At 37.2% G+C, this 21801-nt stretch overlaps 1 protein-coding gene across 1 annotated transcript in view; it reads right to left on the reverse strand.

Annotated features, from left to right (window-relative positions):
* Window positions 1-21801, reverse strand: part of lrpprc (leucine-rich pentatricopeptide repeat containing) — a 55494-nt gene that overhangs the window by 4023 nt on the left and 29670 nt on the right. The window contains exons 24-34 of the mRNA XM_079439737.1: window positions 13810-13934; window positions 12902-13008; window positions 8504-8572; window positions 8329-8419; window positions 8098-8240; window positions 7685-7862; window positions 7080-7206; window positions 5534-5622; window positions 5225-5426; window positions 2047-2177; window positions 1017-1132 (exon numbers count right to left, since the gene is read on the reverse strand). Coding sequence (XP_079295863.1) covers window positions 1017-1132; window positions 2047-2177; window positions 5225-5426; window positions 5534-5622; window positions 7080-7206; window positions 7685-7862; window positions 8098-8240; window positions 8329-8419; window positions 8504-8572; window positions 12902-13008; window positions 13810-13934 — 1378 coding nt within the window. The remainder of the gene's footprint in view (window positions 1-1016; window positions 1133-2046; window positions 2178-5224; window positions 5427-5533; window positions 5623-7079; window positions 7207-7684; window positions 7863-8097; window positions 8241-8328; window positions 8420-8503; window positions 8573-12901; window positions 13009-13809; window positions 13935-21801) is intronic.

Genomic DNA, 21801 nt, shown 5'->3' on the forward strand with positions numbered 1-21801 from the left:
TTGCAAGTCAATGAAACCAAAACGTTTAAGCTTCAAAAAGTTCATAAAGACATTGTAAGAGTTATTCTTTTTCAAAATATGGTAAACAGCAACTTTCAATGGAATCTCTCTGGTTTCATTAAAATTATCTTCATTTGTGCTTCAAAGATGAAGTCTTGTGGTAAGTATATTTTCATGTCTTAATCTTTCAAACATTCCTGTTTATTATTTCCACTGCAGGTGCCTTACTCTAACAAAATTTATCTTTATTTGTAATTAACCTGGAAAATATCTCTGAGCTGCTGTAAAAAAATTTTTTTCCGGAATCTCTTCTTAAGGAAAACATCATCCTGTCTCGTGTGTGTTTTGAAATTGCTGGACTGCCCTGTATTTTCTCTGGGTTCAGCGCCAATGAGGTCACATTACAAGCCAGTCCTGAAAGCTATGCGTTTCTCTTGCATCTGCTAATTTAAAAGCTGAGGGGTCTGGGAGCCTTTTAACCGGCTGCTATATTAAAATGAACAGAGGCTCAGATGGGCAGAGTGCCTTCACGACAATCAGAGCAATTAAAACTGCAGCCCAGCAGCTTCACTCCTGAGAGTTACTCTCTGATGCAACACCTACAACATGGCGAACGACCAAACCGAATATGCTGATCTGAGACTTTCTTTAAAATCATCTTATGATATTTAGCATTCCATCTCGGGGACATTGAGAAGCAAAGCTTCCTGTTATTTCGACATCTCAAAGGATTTTAGTGGTACCTTAATGCAGCCATTTTGTTCCTCAACTCGCTAAAGTGCTTTTTGAAAGAGGGAGAGGAAAGATCTTACTTGAACAAGAGTATCTAAGCATGCAAAAACGACTGAATGATTAAAATATGAGACCGAGAGAGGTCAGAAAGAGCAGCGATCACTTGAGATGGAATTGTAGTTTGCGACAGGGTCAGCCAGTTCCAATACCAACTCGAATTAGATTCAGCAATTTAGCAAGGTCACTGAGTCCTCATGCATATCTTGATTTGTGAGAGACGGTACCTGCAGGAGGAACTTGGCCTCTTCTGTCCTGCCCATGTCCAAGTAAATCAGGAAGAGGTCTGTAGCGGCTCTGTAGGAGGCAAAGTGATTGCAGAGTCTTTCCGCCATGGCACTCACTGGACGTAGAGAGAGATGTCAATCAATCACATGCTTTGATGGTGATTACTATGTTACAACACATCAGTGGGTGCTGTAATGTTTCTCTAATCCAGAAATTCACAAACAAGGGCTAGAAGTCCGTTCAGAAGTACTCACAGAACACAGCTGTGTATCAGTGGCTCTCAACCTTTTTGACTTCAAGAAGCCCATTTGAAGACTCCACTGTCATGCAAGTACTATTCCCATGTACTATTGATTTTTAAATATAACCCCTTGTAACCTTTAATCAAAAACATTAACGTGCCACCACTCCCTTGACTTACATGAAATAATTTTGTTTGCAACGCTCACATTCTGCGATTCAATCAAATGGATGCACAAAAACTAGTAGTTATACGTTTTTGCTCTCATTCAATGAGAGAACGGGGAAAAGTTGCTCATAACTTCCATTTCATGACTATAACAAATTAGGAGTGTTAAGATTAAAATAACTGACCAACTGCATGTTCTTCAAAAACAATTGCTGTTGATGGGACAGATTGAAATCAGAAATATGTCAGCTTACTTTAACATGACTTTTTAAAAGGACTTATTTTAATTTCTTAAATATTTTACTATCATCTTGCAGCCCCTTTCTCTATCAGAATTTGTTTTTGCAAAAATTGTACCTTTTGGGATACAACAGCCACTGGTGCAAAGGGGGGCATCTTTGGATTGACCCCTAAAAAAGTGCATGTTGCTACCTTAAAGCAGTAGTAAGCTACTACTATGAACTTTCCTTGGGGTAAATAAAGAACAAAAATGTCCCTTTGAGACTACCCTAGAGTTGTTGTCCAGCTAAAAGCACAATTTTTGCAGATTTGTTTTGGAGGTGTTGGAAGTTTGGTTGAGAACCACTGATACTGATGAAGAGGTGGTGTGTGGGTCTTACATTTATCTAGTACAGCATCGTTGTTGGCATCTAGAACTTTGCGGAAGACAAAAGAAATACTGGATTTCTGATTCTCTGTGTTCTGGATGTAAAAGGACTCCAACAGCTCCACCGCACTGTCAATGTTCTCACTGCAGAGGGAGAAAAGAGAGTTCATACTTGGTGTTAGTGATTTGAACAAACCCCTTTATAGAGCCAGAAACACTCCACTAACTTTGTTAGGAATCCAATATAAAAATAAGACATGCCTTTGAAATAAATCAGAGAAAATTCTATGTTATGAAAACCCATGCCTTAACCTCAAGTATTCAACTCATACAACACATTTGTGCTACAGACATGAATGATTAATAATTCCCATGGCTGGAGTGACAATTTTCCAAGTGATCAGTCTAAGAAGTTTCACCTAGTTTACAAAATAAAGCAATAGGTTAAAAAAATGGCTGCATTTGTTTGGACTTATACTGAAGCAAGGATAAAAGCCATATTTAGAGACCAAAATATAGATTCCCTTTTTTGTATCCTAAAATGATAACTTTGGTTCAAAAAGTATAACTAAAGAAAGCCAGCCGGAAAAAAGCAAGACATGAAAAATTCCATTCCATTTCTGCGTCCCTTCCATCCACGACCTTTCATTTACAGAACAGTAAGTGCATAAAACTTTCATCGGCCCCATTAATATTCCCGGCCCAGCCACAGATTGTCATTCTTCGCCATTCCCAAAGTCTTAAGACAGTGTAGGACAGCGGAAGAGCAAAGCGTTCCTCATGGCTAATTGGGCAGCTTCCCGTTTGCATGGCTTTGTCCTGTCGGGGTGAACTCTGACCCCCGGGCGGACCTAAGCAACAGTGACACGTGTACTGTGTGCGGCTGAGCTAAACTGACTGGTTAAGAGGCGAGACGGGGCTCCGGAAACCGGCCACCACATTAGTGCTGCCCATTGTGAATTATTCAGACTACATAGTCATAGCCATCACAGCAGATTTGAGCCTTTAATAATAATGGGTGGAAAAGGGTGAAGAAGGAATGGAGAAAAGGTAAGACGAAAGAACACAAGATGAAATTGAGGTGTGAGAAAAGGCAACATGAGCGGACGGTCCTTTGTAGCAACAACAAACCTTGGATGACACCAATTTTTAGTCAAGGTCAAACTACAGAAAGGTCACATTTAGTGTTATTTACAGAAACAAGAGTGCTTCATGGTTATTTTTGTGAAAACAAATTAATGAAAAGAACAAAGAAAAGTTTGTGCGGGTGGAATCTAATCTCACCCGCCAGACAGTCTGCTAGTGCTCCCTTTATTAGAAACACTGAGCATGTGGTTCAGAGTTTCTGAGATAACAATACATCTATAATCAAGTCTTTGTCATAGTCAATCACAGTCTTAACCTCTGTGTCATCTGCTTCCCTCCAGCTGCCAGGTATGTGGTGCCAATTTTAGCTGCATTTAATTTAACTGTGCATCCACTTTAAAAACATCTGAATGCTGCTCATCTCAAGTACTGTGAGCAACTCTAGTAGCTGAGCCAATGAGATCTTTTGAGTCACAATAGACTTTGGTGCATTGCATTGATGCCATAATGTTAGGGTGTTATAGATGGTTGCTTCCACTAGGGTCTATTGATTATTACATATGGTTCATGTCCCAATGCATGTCGTTCCTACGTCTTTTGACCAATGAACTGCCATGATTTTTCAGCTGACTTTTTCAATTGTTCATAATTACAGGATTAAAAAAAGAGACACTTTTTTTAACAGATTTTTTTAGCATAGATTTTTGTGACATTATTATTATAAATTATATTTAATGTATAATAAATTAATTTATAATAAATTATATAACGCATTTATTATAAATTAAATTAGACATTTTATTTATTATAACATAAACGAGATCTCATTTATTATAAATGAAATAAGATGCTTGTCTCAATTTTTTTTCCATTTCCATGTTTCAAGATTTCCAAAGAAAATCATAGGTTTGTGGTCAGTTTTTTTTTTCTTTTGAAATTAAAGAAATTAACACAAAAAAAATGAATGCTGTTCTTTTGAACTTTATATTCAACAAAGAATTTCATAGAGAATCATAGTTTGTGCAAAAATATTACACAGCATAACTGTTTTCAACACTGATAATATTAGCTATTTCTTGAGCACCAATTGTGCATATGAGAATAATTTCTGAAGGATCACGTGACACTGAAAACTGGAGTAATAGCTGCTAAAAATTCCACTTTGCCATCAGAGGAATAAATTACATTTTACAAAATTATTCAAATAGAAGAATGTTTTTTTTTTTGTGTGTGTGTTTTAATGTTCTTTAATCAAATAAATGCAACATGAGAGACTAAAAAAAAAAAAAACATTAAAATTATCTTACCAACCCCTAACTTTTGAACAGCAAAATAAGGGTCTCTGCACACTGAGTCCGAAATTTTCATATGCGTTTTTTCGTATTCGTTATCCTAAAAATTTGTCACGCACAGAAACCTTGCACACCGAGTCCGATGCGTATTAATCCATTGCGAAAAAATTTGCAAAACAGTAGCCTACTAAATGGAGTCTTCAAGCACCGAGGATGATTTTGTTGTCCTCTTGCTTCTTAAAAAAAGAAAAAGAAAGGAAATACTGGGTCCATCCAATCCTGAGATATAGAGAGGACGGAGAGTTCCCCCTCTTTATTAAAGAGCAGCGGGATTATCACGGGCGATTCAAAGTTTACTTCAGGATGTCATTGGCTCAGTTTGATGCTTTGCTAGCGATACCACATATTAAAAAGACGACCACCAATTTCTGTGAACTCAAGGATCTTTACAGTGCTTTGTGCTGAGAGACAAAGTGGATGAACTTGACAATCGCCATTCTGGATTTTGGCGTTCCCTTGTACGGTTGCTCCGAACAGTTAAAACACCTCTCGAATTGCTTGCTATGGATGCGAAAAACAGAAGAAATTGAACATCGATCCAATTTTTTTTTATGACGGATGAAAATTTCGGAGGCAGTGTGCAAACATGATTGACAATGCGAGGTCGTACTTATTTTTTAACGTGCAAAAATTTCAGACTCTGTGTGCAATGACCTTAAGTCTATTGGATTTGCAGTTTTGTTTAGTAAGGAGTTCATAAGCAATAACAGCAAACCTTGCCTTAACCAAAAAAAACTAAACAAAAAAACTTACTTTTTAATATGAGCGAGAGCAGTATTGTTGATAAATAACATGTTGGACAGATTGACGGAGCCTAAAGTCTTCACCAAGGCCTCCACTTCCTGGATGTCCTGTGTCTTTCCTTCACTTGCGAGACCCTGGACCAGTCGAGTGATAGCCAGCTGAGTGGGTACCTGGTCAGCCTGTAACATGCCCTTAAGAGTCCCCATGGCATCTGTGAGAGATCATGAGGTCAGGTTTATAAAACACGCCTTGGAAGAATCTATGGCATTCCCCAGTATTCAACAGTAACTGGGAGAACAAATCAACTTTTGTACTCACCTTTCATCTGGCATCTCTTCACCTGAGAGATGAGGAGAAGGTTGTTGGCATTGTCACTTAAACTGAATTCAGGAATACGATCAGTGGCACTGAGAAGACAAAAGGAAGATGGGTATTGGTTGAACACATCTGTAGTTTGTGTTGTGGCATCAGCTGTTTTTATGAATAATACTTAATGTTGTGTATGTGTGTTGATGCTGAGAGCCTTTTTTTCATCTTAAAATTGCTCATCTTAAAATTGTGCGCACACATGTGTGTGAGACTGAACAATTCTGGATCCACTCTCCACGACCGTTTTCCCCTCATTCGTCACTTAAACCTCAAAAGTGTTTTTTTTTTTTTATTACCCTCACTGGCCAGATTAATCCAGCGGCCCAATTGAACACCAGCCGCTGGTCCTTATCTCAACGGCGCCCGGCCAACAGCCACTCACACAGCAGATTGGCCCAGAGACCAGAGTCAGAGTTACTCTTATCAATCCCAAGAAAACCCCTGTGTCCTTCTCCTTACTCTCATCTAGTCCTTTAAGTGCTGGACAATCCCATCCTTCGCTTCTCTCTTCCATTCTCAATCCCCTTAATCTGTCCTTAAAGCACCCTGCTGGTCAAGACCAATGTCCTGCCAAACATCTGCGAAGTCCACCACACACATATATACTGTATATATACCTAATATGCAATAAACGTACTACACATGGTTTTCAATATACTAGCCATAATAATTGTCCGTAAAGGATAGTACTGTTGTTTTCTGTACTGCCATTCAGTGCCCCAGTTTAGGAAAGCTTAATGTAATGTAATATTTAATACAACTCAGGTTAATAACAACAAATGTTATATATTTTCTTTCTCTTTGCATTTTTGGTACAAGATTATCATTTTAAATAAATATGATAAACAAGTCAAAAGTAACCTAAAAGTAATCAAAAAGTAATCAAAAAGTAGTCTGAATATATTACCTAAAATGTGTAATGTAATGGATTACGTTACTAACTACAATTTGTATCATGTAATTTGGAATCAGTAGCGAATGCATGTTGTATGCATTCACTAAAAGTCCATGAATAAGGTCAGTTAACACCCACCGCAATGGCTATTGCGTGATAGCCTGGTATATAGACATTTCTGAATGCTTCCTGAAAGCATGCACAAGATTATAGTGGCGATGGCTTTCTTTCATAAGGATATATCATCAGACATATAATACGACCTAGTAATATCTGAGCTTTATGGATAGATCAAAGATCAGCACAAACACAAAGATCTATTACTAATCGGCAAAGGACTGTCATTTTTGCATCTTGTCAAGCTCTTCTGAGAACTCAGAGATTATCTAGTAACTCTGAAAGGGCTTAAACCATAAGACATGTATGCGTGTGTGTGTTCAGCTAGAAGGAGCTTATCAGCATTCAACCGTTTCAATTCAAGAAGATTTTCTGATGCTGCAAAATTGGGTACAACGGCCATGACCTTAAAACCTGTAATTTAGCAACCTGCAATACAAATGTAGACATATTAGTTGGTGAGACCCCCACAGACAGACTCACATGTTTTTGACAGCCATGGCATCCTCAATGTTGCCTGTGGCTAGGAGGGCTTTGATGAGGGCATCATATGGAGCAGGGCTGAGGACCATGCCCATGCTATCTGCTTCCTTCAGGATGTCATAGGCCTCTGAGAATCAGAAACAACGGGTTAAAACTACACGTAATCTACACAAACCACTACAGATAATACTGCATATGACCATTCTGAAAATTAATCTTGAGACAGTCACACTAACTCTTACTATAAAGCTACTATAAAGCAATTTTAAAGCTATTATATATAACTATATAAATAAACCTGACTTGAATTAATCTAAGCCAACAGCTAAAAATATATATAAATATATTAAATATTATATACACAGTATATAAATCTATATTATATAATGTTTTATTTAGAGTTTTATATTATTTTACCTTTTATTTCATTTTATATTAAAATTAAATGAATGTATGTGACTGTAACTTTTTGCTGTCTAGTGGCTGAAAAATGTAATTATAAGCTACAAGTTGAATAGCGAAAGTACGCCATTTCCTGTTAAATCCGTTCTGAAAACTCTATGGCTTACCATAGTGATTTAAGGGAAGTTACATAAAGAACTAACCTTGAGCTTTGCCCTTCTTGCAAAGAGACTGGAGTTTAAGTCTGTATTCATCAACTGTTGCCACTTTAGGGGGTGAAGCAGCAACCCTTTTACGAGGGGCAGCCTGAACCATGGAGCTAGGTTTGATCTCTTGCTCCAAAGACATCTCAGGCTGACCTTTGACCTCCTCAAACCATATCTACACATAAAACAGCCACATCATTATACCATAATGCTTCCTTATATTCAGGATATGAATTCAAGTTTAATTAATTCATGGTTTCCACCTGCTACAGAGATTGTAAGAAGCAGGACAATAAGGACTAAATGTATCTGACTAAAACAAAAGTTCCAAATACTGAAGGGCAGTGGTTTTCAACTGCCTTTGTTTTAGGAACAGATTTTATATTGGACATTGAATAGGTTCTTTTTACCTCAGGCACCTCGAAAGGCACCTCCTTGTTATTGTTTTTAAGGATATCAGCAAGCAAACGCAGGGTCCTCTCTCTTGGAGCCAAATTTTCCTCCTGCATTTTCATCCAGGTTGCCTCAGCCTTTCGCCAGTCATTGGTCTCCTCTGACAAGAAAAAAAAAAAACAATGTCAGTGCAAAGTCGTTACGCTCATCCACTGTTTGCAATCTCAGCTCCAACACATGAGACTTACTGCAGAGGCGTAACAAATAGTGGTACATGTCATCTCTGTCACACTCGAACAGCTTGACAGTCATGTCCACCATGTTCTCAAGGGGCTCCATCTGGGGAAAGAAAGATTCAAACAGTGATACACACTATTGATCTATAGCAAATCACGTTTTCAGACATGGCAGAGAAACACTGACCTGTTGGGCTGCAATACATTTCTCTGCAAACCATTGCAGACGGGTTGGTCGTGCCCTTAGACCAGGAGTCTGCACATAGGTAAAAAAATTAAATGTATAAGATCTCAACAAATTAAATTGGTGCAAATCACAAATAATGCACTAATACTATCAGAGGGCCCAGTGGGCATGAACAATCATGAGAAAGGGCATATCAAACGCAAAGGATAAAATTCAAGTTATGCCCAGGTCATCTCAAAACCAAACCAAACAAAACAAAAAACTAACAAAACTGAAATCAAAACCAAACAAAATTGAAACTTAAACAAAAGCAAAAAATAAAACAAAAAGAACAGGGACAAAAAAACAAACAAAATCAAACAAGCCAAGAATACACAATACACAACAATTTTCAGGGTGGTACAGACAGAATATAGATATAGTTGTACAACATGATTATTTATCATAAAGCACTGAATCATGATGCTCTGGTGCACCTACAGTAAATACGCACACGCACACACAAACAGATTTCTAAATTCACATTGTCTCTCCTCTTTGGAGGATATTGCACCAGCAGCATCCAAACAGAATTACTCTGCAGCAAATCAGCCTCCAGGCCAAATTCAAAATCACTCCAGCCTTCCTCAAGCCTAATCTGCTTAGCAAATAAGACCAAAATTGAACCGCTACACAGTCCTAGTCTTTTTTTTTTGTGTTGCTATAAATGTAGGAGCAGCCCCTGGGCCTGAAGCATAAAGCCCTGTGGGGCAAATCTTCCCTTAAGTAAATCCAGGATGATGAGCACCCCCACTCCTCCAATCTTCCTATATAGGAGAGCAATTCAACACACACTCACATTCATTTGAACCAAACACACACACACACACACACACACACACAAAACAGCCCATACCCAAAAAGAACATCTAGGTCAGATGATTAAGAAAATCTGGAGTCTGCAAAGACAGATAGATGACAGATTTCTTATTTATTTATTCTACACAACACATAGACACTAAACAATAAATTGATTAATTTATCTATCAGGATTTTAGCCTTATATAGCCAATAAAACTAATGCTTATATCATTTTCTGTCATTTCTGTCAAATGATCATTTTCTATCCTGGAGTCAGAAGTTTCTTTGAAGAGTCCTGAAAATCTTACAAAAATAAAGCAAAAATTAAAATGTATTTAAAAAAATAAATAAAATAATTAAGGATATACATATTTATAAACCTCTAGCAAAAAAATAAATAAATAAACGGTCAGATACATTCCAGAAATTCAAGACTTCTGGCAAATATGCGAGACACTTAAAACTATTTTTTATGCTAGCTAAATTTTTTTAATGTTGGATGACAGTTTTAAAAAAACCTTTAACCATTCTCACCAAGAAAAAAAGAAACCGTTTGAGTAATGCTTCACAAAAAAAAAAAAAAAAAAAAAAAAAAAAAGGAAACCAAAGTGTTCTATTTTCATGGCCTTCACAAAGTTACATTAAACAAAACTCCCCATTCATTCAGACCTTTGAGCAAAAACACCCATCATCGTGCTGAAGATGCCATCATTCTCTCAAACACAGGTCACACACTCTGAAACACTCACACACAATGTGACAACCATTTTAATTACACCAAACCTTAACCAGCATTTCACTTAATTACCACCATTATTAATAATCGGACAATTATAGACAGCACAATCACCTGACCAGCACTCCTTTACTGCACTTAAAGTTTCTATTAGAGAGTGGAGTAGAGCTCTGTGTCTGCTCGTGCTACTTAGATATCAGTGTTTTTAATTATCCAGCTCTGGATGGAAGAGAGGATGTGTGGAAAACGCTCCAGGGAACGAGTGGGGCTTTTGACCTGTCAATCACAAGGATGCTTGACGAGCCGCCATTAAACGCCAACTTTTAGAGAGTTTATAGTGGAGGGAATTCAGAGGTATTAAACTATTGTAACTACCAGGTGTAGAAAGATAGAGCTTTGTTGTCAATGACTAATAGCAACTCTAACCAAATACACCACCCAATCAAGCCAATCAAGACTTCAGGATAATATAGTTTAAATGGCTTACAATATTTACTCAAAATTAATTACAAAATAAATAAATAAAAAACAGAACAGAACTCAGGAAAATAAACTAAGTTGCTGACAAGCAATGAGGTACAAGTTATCTCATCACAGCTACTTAAAAAATGCATGGAAGAGATGCCAAGTCATAATGGTTATGAATTAAAGTCAATGTCAAAATGACCAAATAGCAATGTTGTTATGTAAACTAAAACAATGAATTATTGTTTTTGATACTGAAATAAAGCTGCAAAAATAAAATAAAAAAAACTTCAATGAAAATGAGAAATGTTGCCTTAGTAACTTAAAGAAATAAGTTTGTTGAAATGGCTAAATTAAATTAATTTTTAAAACTGAAAATATAAAAAATACAGCTAATTCAAAATAGTAATAAAAACTATAGTACTACTGTACATAAATACCAAAATAGCTCTTCCAAATAGCAGCTAGTGTATCACCTGGACATTACAATGGTTTATTAATACTATAAATCAGTACAGTTAACAACATGAATAAATAGTGTTACCCATGATGAAAGTGACCTTTCTTTGAATGTGAGACATCTAAACTACACTGTGTATTAGTCATGTATCATGAATGACTTTAAACTCATATGACACTGGAGGTTGTCCTAAGATGGTATAAGAGCAGTAGTGGATTGGTCAAGCAAATGCTTTAAGAGGGATTTTAACTTGCATGCCAAATTAACCTCTCAAAACAATGAAAGTCAAAGCTGCTTGAGATCGCGGTATCCTAAGCTAAAGTATTGTCCCAGAGGAATTTCTATGATCTGGTGTATGTATAAAAAAATGGAGCCAAATGGCATGCTCTAGATCCGTGGACACTGGATATTTCCTTGTTTAAAAGCCCCTGACTGATGGATCTGTAATACACAAGCTATTTTTCATCCATACTGACAGCGATACAACAGAATTAGCAGAGATGAGGGTTTGTGGAGAACAGATGCAGAGAGACAAGAAAAAAAAAAAAAGAGAATGCTGCAGTCGGTTGGAAAAATAAAACTACACAGAAAGGTGAAACAACCTCAGACAAAGACTATGCATGATAAACTGGCAAGAAGTGGCTTGACTGGCGCTGACATTTCGCTGTACTCCCACATGGCAGCACTGAGGGAGTTGAGTGGTCTCGTATTAGAGCAGCTGGCTAATTGAACATCTAAATGGCTTTGTCAGAGCTGTTTCGCAGTGGAAGTGTAGACTCGTGAGATGCTGTCTTCTGAAAGAACAAGACAGAACACAGCCTAAAGATATCCCCGAAAGACTCATTCTGGGCGAAGCGCTCAAAACACGTCAAGCGTCTAAAAATCAGTTACTTCCTGGACAGAGCGCTCGCTGAAGGGCCTGATGAGAGAACAGAGACATGCTCAGTCTCTCCAGACAATAAAAGACGTTTACACATGCATCGAAAACCCATCTGAAATGTGTCTGAAAACTTCATAGTACTGAGACGGGATGAGAAGTTCTGCTGCCGGTTCTACTTTAAGCAGATGCTTTCCTCATTCAGTAAAGATGGCCCTCTGGTCCGAGAACAGTGTGAAAGCGCTATAACTTGTACATGGATTTCGCATTTCAAAATTATTTATTTTTTAACCTGTTAGCTAGGTAAAAAGCTGTCTGGAATAGATTTGATTGCAAGAATTACTTATAGTGATAGTCTAGTGATAGTTGAAAATTACAAACCAATTAGTATTGCTTTTACCTTAAATTACATAATATTCCAGCTAGTATTGCAATATTTGCATTAGACCAAATACACAAAATAATATTATTTTTAACAACATCATATGACTCCTTTAATAATAGGCAAGCTAGCAAGCAACAACTTAGTGAGAGTTGGTCCCTATACTAAAGTGTTACCACTTAAACACATTTAAAACTAGAAATGCAAAATTATAAACTAAATAAATCAATTCAATTCATTAAAAAAATCTGAAATTAATATGGACCAGGCACTCTTTTCTTTGTTAACTTTTGTCATAATTTTCTGTTTCAAATGAAAACGGCTTTATCAAGCCAAAGCCTTGTAATGTCATTTAATAATAATAGCAATTGACTGAGTGCATTGATTCAATATAGTGACAAACAATATCACAATACTTCAATTTTCCCAGTAACGAGTGGTCTTTGTAGTCGTCGTTTTCTCCTTCACACTCGCACACACTCTCTCATCCTTTGAAAAATCATTGTACCTATTGTCTTGCTTGAATGGCATTAGTGTGGCTTTGGAGCCAATCTAATTTAAAAGTGGAAATATCAGTGTGGCAGTAATTAAAGCTGTTGAATAGCTGTGTGGTTTGAACACAATAACAGCAGTCCCACCTCGATGACTTTGCGTGCCTCCTTGTAGCGGCCCGTATGCAGGAAAGCAAAGTAAAGGTCGTAGAGCATCATCATCTCGCCTCGCTCCTGAGTCAAAAACTCCATGACTGTGAAACAAAAGAGAGAGATGGGAAGGTGAAGAAACAGTTCCATTTGTGTACTCTGTGCACAAGGTCTCTATTCTATCAACCTTAAGCAGAGTAAATGTCTTAAAAAAAAAAAAAGTGCTTTCAGCAGCCCAGCATTTCATTAAGCACAAGTGTATATGAAAAATAGAAGCTATATGAATGAATGTCTGGCCATATTTTTTAAAACATTATTTTTAGATTTAATATCTGGTTCATATAGCCACCAACAATCTCTTTATTTGACAGTACTGCTTAAATGCTATCAGATTTAACAGAAGCCTTGTGAAAATGGCCTCCATTGTCAGTCAATGGCAAACAGATCTGGACTCTTTGCTTGCCACTTCAGAACAGTCCAGAGAAGCCACAGCAACACAAAGAGGGTGAACTCCTGCAGGTATATGTGCGTTTATGTCTATCAATGAGTTTGCCGTGGCACATGCAGAGTGCTGGGTCATCGGGGCCGTAAAGTGGCCCTCCATCGTAGAGGTCTCACTGCCTTAACACTTCAAATCCACTCACCCCCAACACACAGCGCACTTAACCCCTCCACTAACCCTGACAAAGACAGAGACTATTGAAACCACCATCATCTAGGTTGTCCAACCTGCCCTTCAGTGGGTGGCACTCTTGAAAACACCGAACACACACTTTCTACATATGACCATCTCAACAGACATCAGATCAGAACACACACACACTCACAGACAAACTACTTGTGACTAACAAGTGACACACAGAAATGTAATTAATGTGCTGTATGTGTGTGTGGGTGTTACACACCTTTCTGTAATAGCTCGGCATCTCCTTTTTCCACCAGGCCACAGATGAGGTCGTGGATTTTGGGCATCTGGTTGTATTGTTTATGGACTTCCACGGTGGCATTGAATGCACCCTCATAGTCCCCACTGTAGAAAAACATGACACATTACACCAAAACAGCACTACACATTGTGCCAGTATCAAGTCTTCATGTTGTGATTATTGCCGAAACTTTTATAGGGGTATTATCACGGTATTGTGTTTAATTACAAAACAGGCTGAAATTTTTAAACTGTTCTAAATTACGTTTTAAAACGCCAAACTACCGTTTAAAATTAAAATATTAAAAAGAAAGTAACTTAAAAAAACAAAAAAAAAACATGAACACTTTAAAATCTATATAAGCATTTGAATAAATACACAAATAAAATTAAATTTAAAAAATAATAATAAAAAGAAATATACTCAATGACAAGTTTAAGTTATTTATTTCCACAATAAACATTTAAGAAAGTAAATAATCTAAAACATTAAATGAAAAAGTTAAAGTAAAATATATATAGTTAAATGGTCAATATGATTTAAAAAGCACAAATATTTAAAAGACACTGCACTGATCAAAACTACTTTAAACCAAATTTCCCTTTTAAACAAAATATCACAGAATAAAAAAAAAAAATGAAATCAATACATATAAAGTAAAATGTTCACAATGTCTTAAGCACAAACATGTAAAAGAAATGGCACTGGTCACAAACTATTTGTTGTTCTTACTGACAAGTTTTAGTTACTTTATTTAAAACCAAATTTCCCTTTCAAAATTAAAGATCACAAAGTCAATAAAAAAAAAACATTTAAATATAAAAAAAATCTAAAATTTAAAATAAATAATATTGAAAAATTATTGTGTCTTAAGCACAAACATTTAAAAGAAACAACACTGGTCACAAACTACTTTGTAGTTCATAATGTCAAGTTGCAAGTACTTTTTTTTAACAATGAAATTACTTTTTCATTTAAAACAACCATGCATAATTAAAAAACTAAAGAATATTTAAATAAATATACAAATTAAAAACACATTAAATAGTATATATACACATTTCTAAATAAACATTTCACGGCCATGTGCAACAAAGGTCTTTAGCTTCTTGCAACTTCCTGTGGCTCTCGCCTTCCTCTATAGCCCCCAATGCCCTCACCCCCAACCGGGCTGCTTGGCAGAATATGGCAACAAAATTAGATCTGCTCTCTCCCCTCTCTCACATCTTCTTCCCTGTCTTCCTCCCTCTCTCTATCCCTTTCTAACAAAGAGCTCAGTGCGAGGGCTGACAGAGGCCTGACAGAGGAATAAAGCAAAGGAACAGACGAGAAAAACACCACTCCAATCACTCTATTGTGACTGCAGTGGCAGCCATCGAGTGATTGGGTAATTACCACGCCAATCACACAGAGGTCAAAGCAGATAGGGCACTGGTAGGAGGGGCGGGTGTGGAGGGAAAGTGAACTGGTGGGGTTTTAACAGGTGTAATTTCAGTAGTGTTTTCAACCCCGGAGATTATACAGTCAGAGAAGGGATATGTGCTTTAGAGAGAGGTGACCTTGGAAGGTGGGTTGAATGGGAGGAGAGGAGGGGGGGCGTGAGGGAGATGGACAAAAAACAGATCAGTGATTGAGCCGGAACATGACGCCAGCTCTTAGGCAATCTCACTTAATTGGAATGAAGAGCGACAATATTATTCATCAAGCGGGAGTCAAGAGCCAATTCGAACACACGCTAGATGATTGCACAATGCACTTGAGCGAGAGTGAGAGAAAATTTGGACAGTGTCTCATTTGATTAAGGCCCATATAAAAAAAAGCAAAGGGAGCGAGACTGAAAGAGAAACAGAGGCATCCAACAGTCAACTCTATAATTTCAAATTTATTTTGCAATTTTTGTCACAAATTACTGATTGTGAATCACAGGCCTGTTAGTTATGGCATTTCTTATTCAATAAACACAGGCTCCAAAAAAATAACACTTAAAAATTTATGAATTACACTGTATGAGAAAACAAATCAAGTGACATCTGTAAACAAATTATGCTAGAGAATTTCTCAGAACTGTTTTTAATCGAAACTGACAATATATCTACTGTTTTACAATCTGAAAAAAGTTTTCTGTGAAATGTTTTGCTTCTAAAGTGTGCTTGTGCTTTAAAGCGGTCATCGGATGCCCATTTTACACAAGTTGATATGATTCTTTAGGGTCTTAATGAAAAGTCTATAACATACTTTGGTTAAAATTTCTCAATGGTAGTGTAAAAAACACTTTCTTTACCCTGTCAAAATTAGCTCTGTTTTCAGCACGCTGAACTAGTCCATGTTGCTTTAAATGCCAGTGAGCTCTGCTGACTCCACCCCTATCTTCCATGGAGTGATGAGCAGACCATAGATGTGTGTAGATCCCTATTCGACCGCACCAGATACATTGACGCGTCAGCCATATCGCATTCACCCAATAATAAATGAATATTCAAAGATATACACGCGTATAACTTGCTGTTGTAGATGCACACAGTTAATGTGCTCAAAGAGTCACAGGCCGTTCCAAAAATAGCGAATGGCTTACGTATCGCGGCCAATAGAAACAGTCTACATAATGAGGAATCTAGGTATATATCTCTATGGAGCATACTAAACTAGCACATTATTAGGAAAGGCGATTTGCAAAGATTCATAAAAACCCTTATAATCATTTCTTCTGTAGATGAAGCTGGATCGTGAATGATTCGGGGTGAACATAGACGCATTTAAGTAGATCGGGGCTCGGCGCATCAAAGCGAAAGTAACTTTAATCCTCTGTGTCTTCAGCGGCTCAGATGTCAGGAGTAAATGACAACTGCTATATTCATTATTACATCCAACAACAAAACACCTCAATCGCTTAATCTGAGACATCTTGTCTTCCCCCGCACCAAAGTCGGTCAGACTGTTTACAGCTCACTCAGCGTGGGTCTAAGGTAAGACGGTCTTGTCAATCAACTATCGTGGGAGAGGTCTGTACAGAACTACGTCATTCTGACAGGGCCCTCAGAACATTCCTGATTTGAGAAAGACGATTTTAAAATAGGGATTTAAAAAAAAAAAAACACTGGGTGGATTTTTATCATTATAGGATGGATGTGTATACACACTTCCAACACACATTTATGTTCAAACAACTTGTAAAGTGAATTTTGCATCTGATGACCCCTTTAAAAATTAAATTGAAATAAAGATAAAACTACTTCAAATAAGAAAAAAAGAAACCATGTCAAGAAATTATAAAGTAGGAAATCTGTTACCTTGAAAAACAGTTGATGACCAATGCATCATTTCAGAGTAATTCATGAAATAAAGTCTAAAATAAATAATAATAAAAAAAAAGGTTTTTAAAATATTCACTTTAAAAAAAAAAAAAAAATATATATATATATATATATATATATATATATATATATATATATATATATATTCCTGTGATGGCAAAGCTTAATTTTCAGAAGCCAATACTCGAGTCTTCAGTGTCACATAATCCTTTAGAAATCCATTTGCTGCTTGAGAAACATTTCTTATTATTATCAAAGTTGAAAACAGTTGTGCTGATTAATATTTTAGTGGAAAACAGGACTTAAATGAATTTTTTTGGCAACAATGTAAAAGTTTTTACTGTCACATTTGATCCATTTCATGCATCCTTGCTGTGAAAAAAGTATTCTTTTTTTTTTTGTTTAAATATCTTGCTGACTTGACTTTTGAACTGTAATAAGGTCAGTAGACTCTAGCAAACAAAAGGTAGGAAATATTTGCACTAATCACCTGACATCAGATTATAACAAAAGCAGCCAGCATTGAATACAAACACTAAACTCAACAGAACTTTTAAAGCGTTGTGTTTACTGACAAGGCCTGATGGAAGCAGAAATTTCTTGAACTTCATGTACTCAGAACGCCACGTGAATACGATGTGACACAGATGTTATGCTTCCCAGTCCCTCAAAGCATAAGCATCATAAAACCAGACTTCTTCACAATTCCCATCAATATGAGAAGAGTCGTCCACAACGGCAATTACCCCACCCCCTCCTTCAAAACCCAACCCCCCTTCTCCAACCTCGCCTAACTAAGCCCCCCAAAAAAGAATTAACCATGTTGAAGGCTTCATAATTTCCCCGGATACAATTTAGCTGTCAGTGGCGCTCAGGCTTACTGCAACATGTTCCTCTTAATGTCACTAACTTTGCATGTCAAGCACTTTCCAGCCAATTAAGTTGAAGGAGAATAAAAAAAAAAAAAAAAGCAAATGCGAGTGCTTTGCGCGAGGAACCTGAAGGATTAGACAAGAAAGCTAATTTCATCCACCCCTCTTCTGAACCTCCTCTTCTTGTGACACTCTCCCTACATCCCTGACTCCCATCCCTTTTGTTACTGAGATTGGCACCCATGTTATCACCCTTTCCACTTTTAAAAGAGAATGACTGCTTTTTTTTTTATTTCTCTTTTTCTTTTACACTGAAGTGTGCGTGCGTATGTTGGTAGTTAGAGAGGGTTAATGCTCAATGGTTTGACTAAGAATCTAATACATCTATCAAACACAAATCTACAGAACGTGGCAATGATTTCTAAATGTAAACAGTCCGGATTTAAACTTTCCAGAAACTGACGTTCCTCTCTATATACGCACGTGATGCAGTTTAAAACAAACATCTGACAGACTTCGACATCCCCTCCCTCTTTTTAGAGTTCCTGTCTCTCAAAAAATCCCTTCCACAAAAAAAGTTCTGGCAATTCCCTTTGTTAGGCTCATTAGAGACTGAGGATACGGATCGGGAGCGGCGACTGCTGTTGTCGTGAAGACGGGCTGACAGCTGTCAGAGTTAATCCCATAGAGAAGTGTTCATTAAGTCATTACAGTTGACATGCTGACGAGACACTGACACACACCACTTTGTCCTCTTTAGCACAGCCAAGACCAAAGAGGGGACAGAGACGAGTGGAGAGAGAGAGAGATGGATGAGAGACGAGTGGAGAGAGAGAGATCAATGAGGGCAGAACGGAGAGAACGCGGAGAAGATAAAAGAGCCGTCTATAGCAAGGGGTGCCAAACACATTTTAGGCCGAAGTCCAGATTGGACAAAGCATCACATTATCGGGTTGATTTTTTGCTTTATCGACAATCTATTTGTATCTATATTGTATCTATACAATCAATTTTGGTTTATTTACAATCCAGTAATGTTACTGTTAAAAGTAAAAGTTCACACTAAAACTATTTTTCGGTAATCTGAAGTACAAAAAATAAATATCAGAAAACAACTTAAAGAAAATTAGAAATGTTGCCTTGCCTAATGGAACAAAAAAGTAAACTAAAATTAAAATTGAAATAAATGTATGAAACTTTAAAATAGAAATATTTTAAACAAATAAATAAATAAATGACAAAAGCACATAAAACTACTAAAACTAAAATGAAAACTGACGATAATAATAAAAGCCAATTAAAAAAAAATATTAAGAATAAATAAAATGCATATTTAACTTTATTTTAGCTAATTTCACTTTCACTAATTTCGCTTTCAGCTACCAATGGACACAGAGTGGACACATTTCACCATGTTTACCTACATTCTGTAGAATTCAACCACTTCCTGTTTCACAAGCATGAATGAAATTGAATGAAACTGATATTGAATTTTTTCCTAAAAATCAGCTTTAAACAAAATAAAAAAAAAAAAATTTTTTTTAAAGTTTAATTTGGGCCTGGGCCTTTCAACTCAGTCAACATCCTTTCTCCTTTCTGTCTTTGACTAATATTTTGGTCAGTATATGAAGATTCTCAAGATACTCTGAGTATTTTTATTTACATATGACTATAGTATATCATAGACAATCAGATGGGTACTACACAGTTCCTAGCGTAGGCTTTATCCAGGCAGGCCTGGCTGCTGTAAGCCCTGAGATGGCTCTCCCCACTGGAATGCCAGTCACTGTCTGTGTGTGTGTGTGTGTGATGTAAACGTTCACAGTTTATCAGAGTCTCTGCTGAGAGTCGCTCTGATCTCTCCGTATCTGCTCCTTAATGAACCTGAGCTAAATTGGAAACCTTATCGCGCACAAGGCAGCAATTAAAGCGTGCACGTGCCAGTGTGGTTGTGGCACTCGAGTGACAGAAAAACAAACAATCTCGGTGGGGCACCCAGGAAGCCTGTATGTGTGTGTTGACTCTAGCGCTATATCAGTGAAGGTGTATTGCCAACCTCAATATCCCACAGCGGGGAGGGGGAAAGGCACTTACGCAGTGCACCGCATGGCCCAGGCAAATCCAGTAATTAGCACAGGGTGCATAATTAACATGCAAATTAGTTGATCTACTTAAAAGCCGCTCTTACAAATAGACCTGAACGGATGGGGGGGGGGCAAACTTGTGGAAGTTAATTCCTTTTCCCACCATGCTGCATTTTGCTATAAGGTAATGACAGATTATATGAAATGAACAGTGAAACGACAAGCTTAGGGAGGAGTGGAGCTCTGCCCTTTACAATCTGACATTGTTATTAATGTTTGTTTTCAGATTATATTCATATTGTTTCCAAACTCACTACTTGTTGGGGTCAACCATATTTTTTTTTCTTTTTTGGGCTGAGATCCTTTTATAATGCTAGTCAAGGTTTCTTGTACCAAAAAATGGTTAAGTTCTGTCATGACAACCCTCTGAAGATTTTAGCATGGTAATGGATGTGACAATTTTAATGTATTTGGTCTTGGTGGAAAATATCTGCTACGCTGCTGAATTGCTGCTGCTGTTGTAGATTATTGCTGCTGCAAAGCAAGTACAGGAACTTAATACTAGAGCCCTGCACGGGCCTAAAATATAGGCCCTAGCCCAGCCCTGGCTCGAGACGCTCAGGCCCTAGCCCGGAATTACTGGCCCAAGTCCGACCCGAGCCTGTCTTTTTTTTTTCCCCTTCTCCCAAAACAGCTTATACTGTTTCACCTATTAAAATACTTCAGTTTTGTATGAAATGGCAAAGTGATTGTATTTTGTTTCATTATTTTACGTTAATTTCAAAAAACATTTGGAGCATTTTTTTATTTGTTAAATGTATTTGTTGTTTTTTAAAGTAACGACCAAGCGCCCAGCGGCAGACAGTGAGTTGATCATAGCCTATGTTTGATATATTTAGCCTTCTCAAATGATCACGACTTGTCTAAAATTAAATCTATAGTTATAAAACAGCTCCACAATGTTAGTTTAAAGGCTTAACCTAGGTTAATGTGCACTGATGCATATCCAGTCGTTTGTGCGGAGAGTGCAAGCTGAAGCGTGCTTTACAGCGATCACTTGCATTGGAAACATTTCAAATACGCTGTCATTTTTGCTCATAAAGGTAAGAGTAATAGGCTTCATTGTTCGGAACTGTAAAGGGCCTACTTTTATTTGTGTGCACTCAATATCAACAAAGCATGCAATAAAGACATTAAATAAAGGGGAAAAAAGCAGTTTTGGTTTTGAACAGGAGCTCTTCTGAAAAACTCTAAAGGCGCATCCATGAGGAAACGGCGAGTCAGGATCATCATCAAATGCATGGATGATCCAAAATGCAGCTTTTCCCGAAGCATTGGGAACTTTTATTAGTAACCACACTCCAAATTCTCCCTGATAGTCTGCATGGTCAACTGTCACCTGTATACTAATGCGTGCGAATATGCATTGCGTATTGCGTAGGCGATGCAAAATATTTATATTATAATCAATATTTCATACAGTCGCCATGTGTGCTCTGCATGTAATATGGGCACAATTAAAGGAGAGAAGCTAAATGAGCCAGAGTCCGATCTGTAAAAAAAAAAAAAAAAAAAAAAAAAAAGACCCGTTGGGTCCCGACGGGCTTGCAGACCTCTACTTGCTACTGCCAATACATACGCGGATGCGGTGCTGTAAGTATTCTGCTGCACAAATAGCATACAAATAACCCGTAACATATCTAT

This window comes from Barbus barbus (assembly GCF_936440315.1).
Source record: "Barbus barbus genome assembly, chromosome: 18".
NCBI classification, from domain to species: domain Eukaryota; kingdom Metazoa; phylum Chordata; class Actinopteri; order Cypriniformes; family Cyprinidae; genus Barbus; species Barbus barbus.